A 19939-nucleotide genomic window follows, 5' to 3' on the forward strand; every position below is an offset into this window, starting at 1 on the left:
ACTATATGTATTTCCATAATTTTATTTGTATTTTGTTATCCTTGTACAAGTTTTTATTAAGAAAATGCCGAAACAATTATTAAAATTGGAAAATTTTTTCGAGATAAGTGTAAATGACATCAAAAACAAAAGATTCCTTTGGCATTTCTAAGTATATATATATGAGTAAAAAACAATGGCACTAAAAGGGTTAAGGCATAAGATTTCAGCTTTGGGGATGCTGTGAAAATGCTACACATTGAAGTCACAGGACTCGGAAATTAATATATCAAATGTTCCATGGGGCCCCAAACTTGGAGGGGGCCCCGACTAGAAAAAATATTTAACAATTTTATTTTAACAGAAAATGTTGTTTGTGCAGTGATGAAGGACTTAGCTACCATTAGATTGAACTCGCGATGCCTGAGTGGAAATCCGACGTATTTGGCCACTCGGCTACTAGCTGGATAAGCTGATATGTTTTAAAAGTTTCCGTTACAAAAAAATAAAATACTGAAAGATTTCCATCTAAATATTGTTGAGATACTGAGTTTGCCCTCCGACTTAGAAAAAAAATTGCTGCACTTTTTCTGTATCTTTGAGAATGTAACAATACATATTCCACTTCCTTCTCCATCACTGCCTCAATCGAGGATAACATGCAAAAAATTTCGTCTGCGGCGATTTTCCATGTCTTCTTAAAAGTTGTAACAAATGTTTCACTCCTTTCGCTCTCATCACTTACCTACTCTTGTTGTGAATGCCATAATTCCACAGGCTCCGAGATTATTGAGGAATCGGGACTAATGTGCTGTATTCGCAATTTTATATCTCTGTAGGTACACATAATATATATGGGTTTATGGTTTTCAATATGTGCTCCCAAACTCAGCATGCCCATAGGTATTTGGCCTCAAATCAAAAATTAAGTTTCACATGAAAAAGGCTCCCAATCCCTTTGTTATATTTGTTGACTGCCTAGATCCGCCCCCTGGTCACCATAATATGCCTCAGTAAAGAAATGTATTCTTCAGTCATACTATGGAGCCTTACCAACTTATGATCCGTCAAAATCAAGATTTATAATACTGGGGCGGCTTCATTGGGCAAGATTTGTTGCAAAGATGGAAATTATTTTTTTAAAGTTGCTTATTAAAAGTTCTAGGTGGCTCGACGGTATGGAGGACAAGACCTCTTTGGGCATAAGGAACCGGAGGGTGACAGCAGAAGTGAAATCATTTTCTTCAGCTCCAGGACTTGAGGGTTGTAGCGCCGATGATAATTAGCTTGTAAAGTAAAAGGGAAGTTTGTTTTACTCGCTGTAATGCGTACATGTATTGTTTTGATATTCATAAAAAAATAAATGTTTAACAAATCATTGCAACTTTATATTTATCTAAAATATGAACATAAATGAAAAATAAATAAATAAATTCTGTGGCTTAATATGAGTAATAAGATTAACATTGCGGTAAAAACAGACATTTACTCGACGAGTGTTGTGAAACAGATATAATATAATATGTTACTCGACATTTTTCTCAATTCTAGAGAAATCAACTTTGGTACATGAAACATTAGGCCACAGATTTATTCTTCAGTAATAAAACTGCACAATCGTATGGGAGAATGTATTATTCGATTAACATTCTACAATATACAAACAAATAAATGTAATCATAATAATTATGTATTATTATTATCGTAGTAGAAAAAAAAGCGCCCTTTTGTAGCGAGTTCACAAAATGTTGCAAAGCCGACATCTTCTCCATTCCTCGACCCCGTCACGTTAACCTATCTATGTACACTAACTAATATGTACACTAACGTTAAGGCCGTTAACATTAATGGTGTCATGTTTAGGGTGCCCAATATGAAATCTTACAGTAGAATTATTTATTTAAAGGAAAGCCTAGTTCCGTCCCTGCCCATATTAATTAATTACATAGTTCTATTGAAACCAGAGGCACTTAGCAAAGAGAGAATTTTCCAACGGTGCAATAATACGTTTGAAAACAATTTGATTGCTTCGTTACATTTTAAATGCTGTCATTACATATTATTATTCTACTGCTCAATTTTTGATGCGCGGGTATATTTTAATGTTCAAAAGATAAACTCTTGTTTTTTAAAATGTATGTAATACCGTTCTTGTTCTGTTACAAATTACCCACATATCATTTAAACAGGTTAAATAAATCATCGAGAAGATTTCAAACATATCCGACTAACCCTGATGATGGAGAAACAGTAATTTACTGTCTCAAAATCATTAAACTAAAAGTATAATCATTAAAACATTGTAATCCTCCTCGAAATACATCATTACATGTCACACAAACAGAATTTGTTCAAGTATCTTAAAAATGTAACAAATCGTCTTCTTCTTCACACTCCTACAGTTAGAAATTGTTTATAAAGGTTCTAGCGATTTAATTAATGTTAAAAACAAGCCTTAATACGAATTATAACATTACTTAAATAATGATTTACTCTAGAATCTGGAGCTTTTATATAAACTTACGTAAGGTATAACTTTGAACACATTGAATAACCAGCGATATGGAGGTACAAGTAGTAGGTTAACATTCTTTATTTCACATTACCTAGTCAAATGTTTCACATCTTAAGATCAAATATTTGTCTTGTTTCATGTTTTCTGGTCAAACATCGGACAAGTTTCACTTTTACTGGTCAAGTTGTTGATTCAATATTAAAATGAAATTTTAATTGTGTCACCTAAAAACTCCTCTTTACCCTATTAGCAAAGATTTTGTTAAATTATGCTTAAAATGTATTATGTACTTTTGGTATAAAAATGGAAGCCAATATTCTATTATTTCTCGTAAGTGCAAACCCTTTTTTATAATAATATTATTATTATTTGGAGATGAGCTATATTTTCGTGAACATTAAAATATTCTAAATAAGTGAATTATACAAAAGTCTCAAGCCAAAATTACCAAATTTTATGACATATTATTATGACTTACAAATTTCATATTTTGTCTCAGTATTAGGGAATCTTTTGTCGTATATCATTGTTAAAAATATACAAATTATAGAACCAACACAATTTATTACAACAATAACAAATTCAAAATATTGCAGAGTCTTCTAGGGGAATTTCATTCGCAGTTTAAAAAAGCAAAGATTTCGAAAGAGTCTTGAAGACTTTTTCACAATTTGAATATATTTAAAATTTATTAATAGTTCTAGCTATAAACCAACACTTACACAAATTTAATTAACACAACATCGTTAAAGTTTTTTAAAATAATGAGCAATTTCCATATTGCATTTTTATCTATCACAAAACATTCAACAAATAATACAGAAATCGGACTAAATATAAAATTTAAACATTTCTACAATTTTCAAAAACAACAAACAAATCATCATTTACCATTGTTAAAAATAAAATATAATAAAATAAAATAATAAACTTAAGTCTTCAATTTAAAGTTGTTGGCTTAATGGGGCTCCATTTTGTCTCTCCAAGTCATATTCATAGAATATACATCTGGATATTTTATTGTAGATTAGTGCTGTCAATTTCTTCTTCCATTTTCTTTTCTTTTCTTCTCAATCTTTGTTCAGGTGGAGAAAGTGTACGATGAGAAAGGGGTCGGACACAGGACACAATGGCTACCATTTTGGGAAATGGCATTTTACGCTTTTGGACAGACATGTGCTTCGTGGCTCGCTATTTTCATAGATTTTCAAAGGATTTCATGAAACTTCAACTCTGTCCTTTTGCAAGAGATTGCAACTCAACTTTAATGAGATTTTTGTTTTGAAGCTGTGAAAAGATTGGGGGATTTCGGAAGGTAATTGAATTTGGAACAAATTAATGTTCAAGTTCAAGAATTAAGATTGGGGAACCATTTAATTTTGATTTGCATACTCATTAAGAATCTTCATAATTTCATCAAGTTTTTCTATGGACTCTATGGGAGATTTATTGCTTTAATGAAATATTTCAATAGTTGCCAGGAAATTCTACTGAATTGTAAATCTATACTAAAGGAAGAAAGAGAAACTTGATAAATAGTATGCCGGCACCCCAACGCCACAATTAGTGTATTCATTCACTTAAGTGAGGCGTGGAGACACACTCAAGTGTGATGTTAAGATGCCAGTCTTAATGGTAAGTATGCAGAATTATTAGTTTTGTTTTGTGTCAGCGAATGATTTTGTTATAATTTCAACATGTTAATATGTGCCACGTGCTCTAAGGGAATTAATGAACTACAGGCGAATCAAAAATTAATTAGTAACTCTTTAAATGTTTAAAAAAAAAGTAAACAAATGATGGGTTAATAAATCAGTGCATAATACAAGTTTCGGTGATATTATTTATTTAAAAATTTCATGGCGTGTTACAAAAAAAGTGAAAAATGTAAAAATATAATAATATTATTTATAGTTAAAGAGCCAATAATTTTAATAAATAATTATATTCAGACCAAAGTGTGAAGCAAGCTTGAGTCATAGTCAATCAGTAACTAGTAACTAGGAGATGTGCCAAGAATCTATACTTAAACTTTATCAAAATAAACGTGCAAGCAACTATTGTCGTTAAATATTATAAAATAATCTCGTACATTTTTTTTAACAGATCAAAAGTTCTTAATTTTAATAATATCTGTATCAGTTTTATAAAACCTTATAAATCATTACTTTGCAAGATTCGTGGAATCAGATATATTGATTTATGAAGTTTGTTTGTAAATCTGTTTTATTTATTTGTTTATTAGCAACTTTATAATCTGTTAAGAAAAATACACCACGCAATTGTTTCTACAAGTTGAGAATATTTGGTTTTTGAACTACGTAACTCGTTAAGTGTTCCAATACTCGTTGAAAAGATTACTAATTAAATTTTGATTCCCATCATGTCGCTATCTATTGAATTACTTACACATCTAGCCATGTTTCAAATATTCTTTTCATTCTGCAAGTAATTACGATGTGACAGAGACATTTTTTGTTATGTTGAACATTCTGTTTCTTAATTCATAAATTACAGAATTACCTAAGATTTATGCAAAATTAGTGCTACCATTATAGAAAAGAACAAGTAAAACTGGTGTAATTGCAGAAATGTTCAGTGTTTATATGTTTAAAATTTATTTAAACTTTACAGAAAAGTTCAACGCATCTGCAACATTAGCATACAAACATTACAGAAAAGTTCAAAACATCTGCAAAATTAGCGTAAAGATTACAGAAAAATTAAACATATCTGCAATATCAGCATAAACATTACAGAAAAGTTCAACATATCGGCATCATTAGCGTAAACTTTACATTAAAGTTCAACAGATCTGCAGTATTAGTGTCAACACCACAGAAAAGTTCAACGCTACTCCAACAGTTTAAACATTACATAAAAGTTCAACACATCTGCAATTGAATGCGTTGTTTTAAAACCATGCGACAAAGTTGGGTGATGGATCATTTTAGAAACATGGCGGCATGTTTCCCAGTGCGTAAAGTGGCCAACAGAGTATCGGATTAAGATGGAGTGAAAAAAACTACAAAATGGTGATGAGTGTTTACTGCAACTAATGACTCAGTTTCATGCTTTGATCTAAACAAATTACATACTTCAAAAGCCACTGGGCGTGGAGCTTACATGGGTTAAGGTTTTTTTAAAATAGTTACATGTTATTAAAGTTGAGTTATTTGGATACATAGTTGGAAGCAAAAATACAAGATTTCCTTAATCAGTGATGCTTTAACATAGATCTTCAGTTTGGCTTTGAATGCAGATATACAGGGTGTCCTGGGGTAAAGTTTTAAAGTTTTCCAACGTTTTAAAGGTAAAAAAACCGATTTTTTTTTATGGGAAAATAAATATTTTTCCATGGAAAAATATTTTTGTATAATTAAAATATAAGTAATTTTTTTTTACTTCTACCATCATGTAGAAGCACCTTCCAAAGTTAGCGTACTTTACCCCCGGACACCCCATATAGGAATAGCTTGAATTTTTATCCCAACTATTGAAATTAAGCATTTTTTACGAACCAAAAAGCCAGCACTACAAAATAGACCTATTTGAATAATTTACAAAAATTAATGATTATTTCAATTTTCTAGTGCTCACTTTAATGACGTATTATTACAATGTACAAATCAGAGGTTAGAAGTCCATTTTAAATTAAAATTCACTGTTTAATAAATGAGTTTCAATTAGATTTACATTAAAATAAATAAGTTGAACTTATCTGAAAAATGGGACGCTATTAAAAATTATTAATTGCCAAAAAAATCACAAAAATATTGAATATTCTTTTCATAAGATAGGATAGGATGCCCTTTGACAAATTTTATATTTGAAGAATTTAAAAAAAAAATGGTAATTATTTTATAAAGTTTGAGAGTCGCCTGAAAGAAACATTCTTGATTCATTAACCATTCTGATTATTTTTTTGTGAATTTTCGACGTTTCTTTTTTAACAACCAACAATTTTCGATGATCTACAACAGATTTAAAACAATCTAGGTAACACTCAAATAAAAATGGACTCCTAACTAGGTACAGGCAAATCATTTAAAAAAAGACAAGTTTTAATGTATTTGTGCGCATGGATAGTATTGAAAGTTTCAAAAAAGTTTTTTGAACTAGATCCGAACACCCGCCGGCAGTTCCCTCTTACCTCGCAACTGCCCAAGGATGCTGGGTGCGTAGCGATGTTTATCAATTCTATTTAAATTTATACTGACGGTTCAATTTAAAAATGAACTTTTAATGTTTTTTCGATCCATCCTGTACACCACTACAAAAAAAAGAATCTCTTTAAAATGATTTACCTGTCAGTTATTTAAGTCAATCACATGCTTTTGTTAGTTTAAAAATAAAATTATAATGTTTTGAAGAAGTTTCAGAATAAACAAACGATTATTTTATGTCAAGTGAGAAATCTCAGAATGTAATAATGACGTTACACGTGAAATAAGTATGTTGAATTGAAAAATAAATTGTTGGTATATTATATAATAGCATTTAAAATAAAATATCAGTATTATATTTCTCTGGCCATAAATATTTGGAAATCACAAACAAATCTGAAAAGCTTGAAAAATACCCGTGATATTTAAATATAATTATTATTGGTTTTATTACTCGGCTTCGTCCGACATTTGAATGAAAAACAAAATGGCTTCTTGATTTCATTTCTGACTGTTGCCCTAGAAATTAAAAACTAAAAAAACTGCGCATATGTTTTTGATTATATTCAAAAGTTGTACTGTTTGAATGAAAACGAAAATTACGTCACCATCAATCGTCTTCAAACCAGGAAAACAAAATATTATGTAGGCTTTGATCACTAGGGGAAGCCTAACCTGTCGATAATGGAATGGGAGAAACTATTTCGTAGCAACGGTAATGTTACTATATTCGAATGGTTGAATTTTAATTCAAAGCCGAGTGACAATATAATACATGTATTAATATGGAACAAGGAGACATATTTGGGTTTCGTTAATATTTAAAGGACGCTTATTCAGATAATATATTGGCAAGTTCTCAATATTTGTGGCCAGGGAAACATTCACAAAAGGTTAAATGATTTTAAACAATACAAATAATGGTGGATGTCTGATGTAACTAGAAGCTAAGTTTCCAATATAAAATTTTAACCTACATAACAAATCTAATTCAATAATAAGTCATTTCATTTGATAATAATAATGATATATCAAAATTATCACTATTCACACTAAGTATTAAAAAATGCCGTAATGAACGTCTTCAATAATGATGATTCAACTACAATGGCTGTCTTCAATTCTTTAAATAGTTATCTATTCTTTATTGACTTGGATATATACAAATTTCTTTTAACACTATTTTTTTACGTCGTACAAAAAAATCATCTTTAACAATAATAAAACAATCGCAAAGATTATTCAACTCAAATAGTTTTGAATAAATAAAATAATAATTTTATCAAACAAAACATTTAAATAAGTAACCAATGTATCGTTTTTTTAAGCTTCCTATGAAATTTCTATTTGTAATAAATACATCAAGAGTAACAGTAAAAACACAACACCGCATACAAAGAATAAAAGTTTATAACAAAGTCTACGTTACTTCGCTCTGAACCTTATTTTTCTTTAAGTAGTAACTACCCGACTTCGTCCAAGTTTCAACGTTGAAAAATTTGGAAAAAACAATATGTCTATTTTGTATTTTGACAGACAGTTAAATATTTCAATGTTGCTCTTAGGGGGTATTTCACTATGTCGGGCTAAATATCTGACTAGCTATCCGTTGGCTGGCTTTAAAGATCAGAATAACTTCGTTATTCAACGGCGACCGTTTCACCATTGTTTCGAGCTTCCGGATAGATAACACTCGAAATAGTCTGGCAACATAGCAAAATGTTTGCAGTTACTCCATCTACTGCCACGGCTGTCATGCGTCACAGTCCGCACACCGCGAAGTGTGCATTTGTTTGGTTATGTTATGTTGATTATCAGGTCATTTTAGATAGATTCGTGTCGAATTAATACATTGTTTCTTATTTTGAACACAATCAAATAATTCAGGATGGATCATACAAGCATTCAAATTCATTCAACAAAATTCGACTCACTTCTCAGCTGTCAAACTCGGAATGTTTTGACGCCATCTTTGATTCGAGGAATAGCGCCTAACGTGAAGTTCGAGCACTGATTAGTCAAATCGAACTTTAACCCGAGCGTTAGCGTTATTCAGATATAGTGAAAACGAAAAAATGACTAATACGCGGATTAGTGCTTAGTCAGAACATAATCAGAGATAGTGAAATACCCCCTTAATGAAATAATTTAATCGCGAGTTAAAAGTTGCATTAACCTGGAAATTACAAACAGTACAAGCTGTGCATGTATCAAAACGCTAGAACTCACCGCTTACGATTTTTAAGTGAGATTTTAATATACAACGTAAAAAATAACGAATTTTTATGCTTTACAGTTAAATGATTTGAAATAGAATGATCTTGAAATTAATTTGTCTTTCAATAGACAGAAAGATATTTTTATTTATTTGAAAGTTCACTTGGCTTCCAATGTAAGAGTAATTCAAACACACACTTAGGATAGTGTGTATTGTGTACATGCATATTTATATATTTGTGTCAGTGATGTTCATGCCAAACGTCACCGAGAAACAGCCATTTGTCTTGCTTACGTTAAATTATTGATTTTATCGAAAAAGTTTCAAAAATGTAGGTGCACAATCATTGCATTTCAATATTCGCAAGGTTTTTACAGTTTATTATAATTTATAGTGTGTTCTTTTTATTATTTATTATAAATGGACTTTTTTGGAATTTTCTTTTCTGAAGTCGAATAATAAGTTTGAGACATGCTGTATGCAAGCGCAATGTATCTGTGTGACAAATGTATTTGTATCAACTTTGCCTGCGATAACTATTAAAATAATTTGTATTGAGCATTTCAAATGTACTTTCCATGTAGAGTAAAACACCAATAAATAAAAATTAAATAATTTTCGGTTAGGTTTCCGAAACCTTTGAGGGACGATTATTATTATAACGGATTTAATTTAATATGTGTGCACTGTTGAATTGAATTGTTTAAATATTTAAGATGAATTAAAACTATTCCATTGTAATGAGACTTTACAAGATTAGAGAATAGAATGTTTGTGTAACTTTTTAATCAATGGCAAATTGCACAAATGTGTTATGTGCATTTTGGTGCAAATACAATAACCGTGTTTATGTTGCATCTTTCAAGATGATTGAAATGGTGAATAATGGTTTAATGTAAAATTTATCACTTAAATAGTGAACGTCATTTTCATGAGAAAATCACATCAAAGGCAATGATCAATATTGTAAATTATTAGAACGCACAATGATATTATGCGATAAATGAAGATTAATAAAATAAATAAAATCTTCATAAGGTTGACTTATTATTGCCAAGTTATTGTATCTCCACAAATCTTTATTTTGAGATAAACATATTTTAATATTTGAATCTCTAGAAAAATATGATTTTTTACTTGTTGGAATAGGTACGTAAATATCTTTAAAATTATGAATTTAAAGATTCAATACGTATACTAATTTAGTTTTCTTCATAGTAGAGTCTAGTTCATAAATATTATTCGTTTTCGTCAAAACGAATGTAATGTCTTGCCTTCAAGCCATCGATATTAAACTTGGAGCAACCTTTCAAGTTGCAATCGCTTACTTAACACATTTGTACTGAATCATTATAAAGAAGAACTTAAATTTGACAGAGTAAATACGAAAAATTCAATAGTTTTGCAAAATCTTCTTTCAAAATTGATACAAAAAGAAATTTTAAACCAAATTCAACAATGCAAATATATTATATTATTGAAAAGAAATATTATATTTTTTTATCAATTAAGTATTTTGTATTATTGTGTAGCATTATCATTTATTAAAGAAGAAGAAACATTTGATTTTTATTGTAGGTCGTAATATTTCAATGGTCCTTTTCTAGTCTTATTTATTATTATTACGGTAGTTGTTATTAAAATAAATAATGTTATTATTAGTTGACTAGCAGAATTATTCAATTTGTAATATTTGAGTTTTCCATATTATTTTCAGATATAAATAAGCACAGATAAATTTTATAATAGATGAATGTGTCGATTTATGCTGAGGGCGTATTTAAAAAGGGTAAACAAAGCAATATTCGTTATAAATATAGTTTTTTATAAGATCTATGTCCCATAAATACTGCAGTTCTATAAATGACAACTTCGCGAAGATGTTGATAGTCCTAACCTAAATGTGTTAGGTTAATGAAACTGTTTCTTCTTAGGTAATGTTGTGGAAGTTTGCGTGCCTTGGTAGGTCCCCCAGCGGAGATTGATCAGAACAAGAGTATATTAACAATAGGCTCAAAATGGATGAATTTAATGTTATCAATAGACTAAAGTAGTATTATGGAATATATTCATTATTAAATTATAATCTATTGCTTTAATATTTAAATGGGGCTTGGATTTTAGTCGGAGATGAGTTAATAATCAATGTTTGCACTTTGGTAAGCAGTGATTAACATTTAGAAATATATTTCCCCAATCCCCAAGTTGTAGCAAGATATTTGAAAATTTTATAGATTTAGAAAGAAGCCTAAATTTTTGTTCAGATGAATAATTAATATGGGTTCCAGTTTTATTGTATAGTTTTTAGTCTATCTACGACTATTTTGGAGCTATGTAGAATTTATGAACTCCAAAGTGGACTGAATTGAAAAAGTGAAAAATTATTAGACAAACTCAGTTTCATAAGTAGAGTTTTCTCATTGAATTTCGATATTACGATGTTCATTGAATCTTTGAAAAAAGGTGTTTTATAGTAAGAAAAAAAATAGTAAAGTTCCCTAAAAATGTGGAATAGATATTGTCCAATATTGCAAATCCTGTTCAAACTCTATATTATAAATTTTTATTGATGCGCTGATGCATTCTACATAACTGTGTAAGCAGCACTCACCCAATGTTACCATTTTTCACCTTACTCCTCTGACAATAAACAGTATTTCAAAAAGTAAAGAATCCCTTTAATCAATTAGGGTTATCAATATTAATTTTATATGGTTATCATTGGGTATCCTGCAAAAGTATAGCTTTCCAGGTATAAAGACATTAGAATCATAGACTAGATTATTTTTTACAAGGCCGCCCTGAGCCAAATGGCGCTAGTAAAAACTTCAAGGGCACGGTATTGAGTGTCAGTTATTATCAGCACTTTGGCTCCTCGGCAAATTGGCACCTGGAGCGAACTGCTCCAATTTTACTCCTTCACAGGGCCAACCCTGATTCTTTAAAACACAATCACACTGACACAATTTATTATGGATTTCAGTGAAGGATCATGGATTACATTTTTGAACTTCCGGAGAGTGTACAAACTTCATAAAAAGAAGTTGGTTTTCTCAAGATTGGGGAAAGTTTCAATTCTCTGAGAAAGCTCATATTGTGAAACGAGTCACAGAAATATAAGAACTAGGTATGTAATTATGTGAAGAGGAAAATGTAATTTAATTAAAGACTTGTCAAAAATGTTTATGTAATTGCAGAGGGAGGTGTAGTTTTGTATGTATGTATATTAAAAGAAGCAATAAATGTATATAATATTTAGATATTAAAGTTTTTATATTATTATTTGCCTTAGAGGCTAAGTGATAAACTTCAAGAAAGGAAGCCCAGTTATTATTTAAAATAATAATAATTTAATTTTAATAAATTTATTTTCACAACGTTGGTGGCGTTTTTAAAATAGGTACTAACGTTTTTTAAATTGGGATATTACGTAATAATATAAATATCTACATGTTTATATTTTTTACTAATGGCAATTTTGAATGCTTTTTACATTAAGATGAGCTGATATTGTCGTGACAATAATCATTATTTATCTGAATTGTGGACGGTAGATGGAATGCAACCATTGTTTGTGACGTGAGGATAAATAAAAACTAATTGAATATGAAAAGAGAACAGTTTAAGAGGAGGATTTAGAAGCAATTTAGCATTATATTGTCTGCTTAACCCTACGGAACAGGAAGTGGTGATATGTATGAATATAATAAGAACGCAATAGCATAACATTTTATATCTTTAGATTATGAAAACATTGCTTTTTAATGATATTCTGAATGAGGTAATATTATTATTTTCCTTACGATAAATTAATTAAATCTGGCAGTATATTTTCATAGCGTTTTGAAGAGAGAATAATTTCTAATCTAAATAATTAATATGAGGATAATAATTTATTCGACATTATTCATTAAAGGACTAACAAAATGTAAACAATATTGGAAACAAGACAAATTCAACAGTTTTGATATTTTTTCAAGGTATTTGCTTTTTTCACAACCATATTGGGAAAGATTTTATAAAAAATTAGGATAATAATTTGTTAATTATAGGAAAGAGTATTGCCATCTATGAATGAAAAATTAAACTTAAAATGTGTCGATAAAACAGTCTCCTCAAAATGGAGCTGCATGTTCTCACCATTGCGAGCTATTGGCGGTGATATCAGGTACATTATGAAGAGTAGTTCCTGATTTCACTAGCGGCTAGCTGTTATGTGATTTTAATTTTTATTATTGTTTCTTCAAGAAGTTTAGTAATTCTAATGATTTAAAAATGTCGGTAAAACAGTTTTCTTTAAATAAATGTATCGATCAGAAGAGATTAGTATTTTGGTAACAAATATCAACATTAACTAATAATTAGTTAAGTAAGAAGAACGTAAGAACGTTGTGAGAAGATTATCATTATTGAGTATGTAGTTATCAGTTTTTCGCACTAATAATATAATATAAGTAATTACGCGTTTCAATTACAATTAATTAATAATATTATTGTGTTTGTGATATTTAAGATGAGCTCTTTATTCCCTTTGCTCCTTCTGGGAATATCGTCACATATTACCTATCCTCCGTCTTTATATATATTATGGTGCAAATGCATGGCTTTTAATGAATAATATAATACCTTAATATCTCCCTTAAAGTAATAATTTAATAACTAATATAATAAACTATAAATAATAAATCAGTAACATGCTCTAAGGATCTAGATTATGTCTAGTTATCACAATATTTTCAATATTCTACAGTTTATTCGCTTCCCTAAGTTCTTATTGAAATCATAAATTTATCTACACTTTGTTGCTGTTTTCAAAATGTTGTTTTTGGGCATCACAAATGTTTTACATTGTCAGAAATCGCAAAGGGTTGTAAAAAGTATTAAGGTTTCAGTATTTCAAACTCCGTCACATTTGATTTCAATCAAATCGACGTTCAGCGCCATTTTGAATTTTTGACATTTGGCAATAACTGATAAACACTGATACACATTAGGCTTCAGCTTTTGAAAGAATTGTGATCATCTGTCAAGCATTACATACAATTTGTTAGGTCAGCTTGTTTAGCTCGAATAGGCTGTGAATTACCATTTAATGGGGATAACTCAAAATATACAAAATGGCAATGATCGTCGATTTGATGCCTATATAATATGATGGTTTTTGAAACAACCCCACCTAAGTATAACTGATGAGAGTGAGTTTAAACAAATACCTTAGAATAATAACAATACGTCCAAATCAACAAATTTTGGCAGTATTTGCCCAAAGCTGGCCACTGGAGGCGCAAGTGTAGCATATTGGCCTTCCTTCCAGGCAATGACTTATAACTTATAAAGGCTTATAACTGTTGATACAAACCAAGAGTTCAAAATAGCTGAAGGTCGAATATAGATTACCTAATATTTATTTTTTTAATTATCGATTTCTGTAATTTATTAACGCAAAATAAATAAAATTTAAAATGTGTGAAAGAAAACTAACAGAGGAAATTCGTGCCACTAGGAGGCGCTATGTAGCATACTGACATCAGAATGCATGGAAAATGTCAGAAGTTGGAGGTATTGTCTCTATTATAGGGTATTAGGTAAGTAATACCTAAACTCTTCAAAGTAAATTGGAGATTCCAAACAAATAATTTAATTATATGCGGTATTTTTTTAAATATAATTTAATTGAATAGGAATTGTAGAGATAAATATATGCAGGAATTAGGTGAGAGGCACCCCAAGTGACATTTTTAAAACAGCAACAAATTATAAGATCATCTAATCTTGGTCACGTTTTCCTTACAAATGATTGCCTGAATTAATAATTAATATATTTAGAAATCATTCACAAAACACAAATTCAAAATGGCCGTACGAATAAATACTTAAAAAATCAATTTGTATTATTTCAGTTGAAAATTTTTCAAAGCAATATTGTGATTATACAAAAGTCGCGCAATTAGAGTTGACCCAAAAAAAAACATGTGTTCTTACATACGCAAATGTATACCGATTGTCAGTTGACAGTGTTGTCCTTATGAAACATCATTGAGAAACAGCCTTTTGTCTTGCTCACACCTATTTATTGTTATTAGATAGCAAGGGAAAACAAGTGTAAACTTTGATTTAATTAGAACAATCTAATTAACTATTTTAATTTTAGATAAATTTTCTTTTCTGAAGTTGAATAACAAGATTGAAACATGCTGTATGCAATAAATGCATCAGTGTTATTAGTTTGTGAGCGTCAACTCTGGTTGCGATACCTATTATTGGATTGCTGAATTACTTGACGCAACCTACAAAATCAAGTTTGCAAACTGCATTTAAAGAATAGAAGATTTTACTGTTCTTTTCTCAATTTTAAAATTTATTAGTTAATAAAATTACATTAATCTTGTTCAAAATGTAAGCATGTTCTGTTGGACTGAACATGGTTTCTTTTTTAATTGGTCAAATGATTTAAAAGAAAGGTTCTTTCTACCTTGCATTCAAACGACCAAAAACAATATTTCTGAATCTTTTTTATTTGTGGTTCGTCTTTTTTTAAACTGGCAATGAGGAAAGAGTTTTTATGTATTTATTGTAATCGGCGGCTTTTTTCAGTTTGTGTTTCATTTTTCACTATCTCATTTGCAATATTGATTAATTATTAATTTCAATGTTTAAAATTTTTTTATCTAGATCGTATAGTATTTAATATCGTATATAATATAATACCAAACTTTTTTCTACGGCAATTGGACGTGGTAATGTTGCCATGTTTACAAAGAGCAGCAAGATAAAAAGAAATTGGTTAAATAGGGTAGTATTGACTTATTAAAATATTATCAAATTATGTTAGGTAGGTACTTACTTAAAATGTGGAGAATATACGATTTTCAGCAGCCTAGCAAACTTTAAAATGTGATAATTCATATATGTAGCAACACTTTTTAGGGAAATTTTTTTTTGTCTGTACTTTTATATTATTTTTTTTCAGCGGCAAAACTCTGTGCAAGTAATGGCAACATTAGCAGGCCTCTAACCAAACTTCATGCATTTTTTAAATTAATTTTTAGTTTCTAATCACTTTCCAATTTAATAATTATTTACTTATTAATTCATAATTTGATAAAAAAAATCACGCATGCGCAAGTGCAAAGCTAAGATTCTAAATTTAAAAAAAATCTATCTACAGACGGGCGACAATAAATAGACCACACTTCAAAATACTTTCAAGAACTTCAAACTAAATTTTAAAATTACATTCTATCTGCATTTTTTTCTATAATATGGAAAATTGATATTGTGATATAACATCCTAAGAAACTGGATAATTTGTTGTTTTATTTGACATTTTCAATAATCTTGATTGTATTTTCTAGTGTGGCCCAGTGTTCCCTCCGCGTCATCGTCATAAACTTACACCACCGTAAGATTAGCGTCCCCCCGAAACGGACGGGGAGACACTAAACGTTGCGTATGGTCTTTAGTTAGTATTTAGCTAATGGTGTGACACATTGGTGATTTCTGTTTAAGGATTTTTTTACAAAAATGGCGCACTAAAGATGTGGAACTGTCACGATTAATAAATTTTAACCTAAATTAAAACAATTTATAAGAAGAATGGATATATGATATAGAACATTTCTGAATTTATTTGCATATTGTGAAAGAATATCAACTTTTCCTGCTGCTCCCTCTGGGGTACTCTGCTTTCAGAAGGTCTCAGAATGTGTTAATTTAGGTTATTTATTAACCAAAACAGTATCACTTTTTGATGCGCCAAATGTAATATGACTAATGGACATTTTCGTTGTACACACAAAGTTATCAAAAAACCAGGATTTTTAACGTTTTCTTTTCTCATATTAAACGTTTAACGCCGCCTCGGTACAAAGCCAACAAACTCTCCCATCCTCGTTGAATATCACTAGTCTAATCTATAATTGTATGATTCTCTACTAAATGAAAAAATGTCTTCGACACTCATTAACGCAATCCAAAAAATCATACATAACTTTCGCTATGTTTAAAGGCACTTTTGACTAATCTAATTCTATTAAGGAAACTCGGTTCATAAGTACACGGAAAGACTTACTCTTGCGATAGCTTGGAAATATTACAAAATTTATGCTTCTAAACGGAAATAAAAAATGCCAGATACGATAATATTTCCATTCTCAGGTTTTTTTTCGCTGGCTCATTTTACGAATTAAAATTATAAAGTTAATATTATTACAATACGCGTTTTAGCAATTTTAAACAAAACGTTTTGTATCGTAATGCACAAGTCGATTTTAGGAGTAAATACAAAATTATAACAGTTTTCTTTATACGAGTATGAACTTTTTAACAGCTTCTTTGTTTCTGTCAAGAGTTGCTATGTTCGTTGATACCTATCGAACTAAATGACCCAATTTGGTGTTGACCGTAAGAAATTACGAAAAAAATTTAAAACGCAATTATGGAATTCAGTTAGCACGTATTCCTGAGACCTCCTAAATATTCTTAGGCAGTGTTACTGAATGTTACTGAACGTCACTAATGTCACCGAGTATCACTGACGTGTCTCTGAGTGTCATTAAGCGTCATTGATGTGTATCTTAGTGTTACTGAGCATTATTAGGTAAGTGAGGGTAATTTAATGCCGATGAATGTCACAAAGTTTCACTGAGTGCCACCGAAGTGTCACCGAGTGCCACCGAGTGTTATTGAGCGGCATTGAACATCACTGAATGCCTAACACCGCCTTCAGGAGACTCTCTCAGTTTCCGTGCCAACGAATTCTTCCACGACGCCACTGGGCCGCGTACGAAATGATAACAAATCCTGGCTTGGAGATAAGATTAGGTGCACGGGGTGTAGGGGGCGTGGGGGTTGTGGACACGCACGGGGGCTCCTCAGCTGGCGGAAGAGGCTAGCGTGAGCAGCGCGGCGAGGGCCACGGCCGCCACGAGCGCACGCTGCCCGCGCTGCCCCCCCTGCAGCAGGGCGTGCGACAGGACGGCCAGCACACACAACGAGTGCAGCAGGGGCGCACCCCCCCCGTTGCACATGTCCTCCTCACAGAAGCACATATGGCCCGTGCCCGAACTTTCCATCATGCACACGTGGTCCACCATGAACAGGTTTATCTGCAGCTGCGACGTGCACGTTCTGCGCACTGATTCATACGCTGCAAACAAACACAAACGCACTTATTAGTTTGCAAAGTGACAATGGACTTATTTTTTATTTTAATTTTTCATATGTTTCTGGCTTTCACCGTTCAAGGGTGTTCTAGGCCATTATTTCAAATTAAGGAGAGAGGGAAGGTGAATTTATGTATTAATTTAAATTGGCAAATTTCAAAATTAAGGTAGATTGGAGTTGAATACAGACTTAATTATGAATTCAGTATATAGCTTACAAGATAAAATAGTTCTGAACTAGGTATGTAACATGATAAGTAATGAACTATAGTGTATACATATATGAATTGTAGTGATTTATTTTGGGGGTGTTATGCCGTGTTGCGCCACCTCGCAAGGTAAATAGTTGTTTTCTCAAATTTTTATCAGTACAGACTGTTGGCCATTTCACTCGCCACTACCTCCCGCAGTTTCCATACCTTTGTGTGACTGTTTACTAGTGGCTACATGAAGAACCTGTCACTCGCCGCGGCAACATAGTGACACAGGCTTGAGGAGATAGGATACTTACGTGACTTGGAGTGTCGGACCATCTTGACGCAGCAGCCGTTGCAGGTCATGAGTGGCGGCTGATCGCGCGGCAGGGCCGTGTAGTTAAAAGGGTCCTTGCAGCGCAGGTCCGTCCAGCTGTCGCACTCGTAGCAGTAGATGGACCGCGCTGAAACAGACACGCGGCATCGAGCCTTTATTACAAGCGCATTACAATATGTCATCCATAGTAGGTACTCAATTTGGCAACACACTTAAGTCTATTTCACCTAACTGATACTTCTCAGCTTCTTTAATATTTAACATCTCGGTATTGCACAATGCAAGCTTTAATTGTAAACTATCTCATTAACATTAATTATGCTCGCATATACTGTGACATGCAATTAATATTTATGGTATATTTATACTGTTGATATTAAATAAATAAACATTCATTTTAAAAAAAACTGCCACAGATATATGTTTCAAAGAATTCCAAATACTTCAGATGAGTTTTTTTTGTTGTACTTATTGCAGTTCGTGTAAGCAACCGAAATATCATTGTAATAATGGCGTGTCATCTTGGGAGCAAAATGAAGTTTTCTATTTTAATAACGGGAAGGTTTAGACAGTTTAAATCCATAAGAATGAGATTCTCAAAAGATTCTGTTAAGTCAATTGTAAATAGTCGTGCTGTTTTCAGATAAGTACAACAGATTGCATGAGTAAGGAATTGAAATTGGACCGACAGGAAGTTTCCAAGAGGTAGTAGCCACATCTCTATGACTCTCTAAGATGTTCAGATTTTTTAACTATCTGATATCTATGATGGCAGTAGTGTGTATTCTGCTCTGTCTAGAGTGAATACATTTTGAATCAGCTGCAAATATTGTTAAAATTTTAACAAAGCAGCTCACCTAGTGCTTCCAAATACATACTGTCAAATCTTTCCACTTCTACAGGGTTTTCCAATAAGAGGTGTTATTTTGATATTCAATCGTAAAAGATCAATATTTTCGTTGCTTGTGTGGCACGTAGCGCCGTCTCGTTGAAATTAAACGTTGTCCAGATCAATACCATCCAATTCCGGCCATAAAAAATCATTAATCATCTCTCGATAGCGCAATCCATTCACCGTAACTGTTGCTCCAGCCTCATTTTCGAAAAAGTAAGGTCCAATGACTCCGCCGGACCATAAACCGCACCAAACAGTCACACGTTGAGGATAGAGAGGCTTTTCAACAATAACTCTTGGGTTTTCCAAGCCCCAGATGCGACAATTTTGCTTGTTGACGAAGCCACCGAGGTGGAAATGGGCCTCATCACTCAAGATGATTTGCATTTGATTCATTCAAGTGAATTTTAATAATTTCAATGCGTTGTTGAAGAGTGTATCGTTCCATTTTTATTAATGGCGTAGTTTCTA

The 19939-nt window shown here is 31.5% G+C and overlaps 1 protein-coding gene across 1 annotated transcript in view; it reads right to left on the bottom strand.

Moving 5' to 3' along the window:
• Nucleotides 1–1389: 1389 nt before the first annotated feature.
• qvr (glycosylphosphatidylinositol-anchored protein quiver) overlaps nucleotides 1390–19939 on the bottom strand; it is a 44223-nt gene continuing 25673 nt past the window's right edge. Inside the window, exons 3-4 of the mRNA XM_089648196.1 lie at nucleotides 18554–18700; nucleotides 1390–18026 (exon numbers count right to left, since the gene is read on the bottom strand). Of these exons, the coding sequence (XP_089504322.1) occupies nucleotides 17752–18026; nucleotides 18554–18700 (422 nt within the window). The 3' untranslated portion in view covers nucleotides 1390–17751. The remainder of the gene's footprint in view (nucleotides 18027–18553; nucleotides 18701–19939) is intronic.

This window comes from Hesperophylax consimilis, chromosome 27 (assembly GCF_061612785.1).
Source record: "Hesperophylax consimilis isolate HC1 chromosome 27, BYU_Hcon_1.0, whole genome shotgun sequence".
Classification (NCBI taxonomy): Eukaryota; Metazoa; Arthropoda; class Insecta; order Trichoptera; family Limnephilidae; genus Hesperophylax; species Hesperophylax consimilis.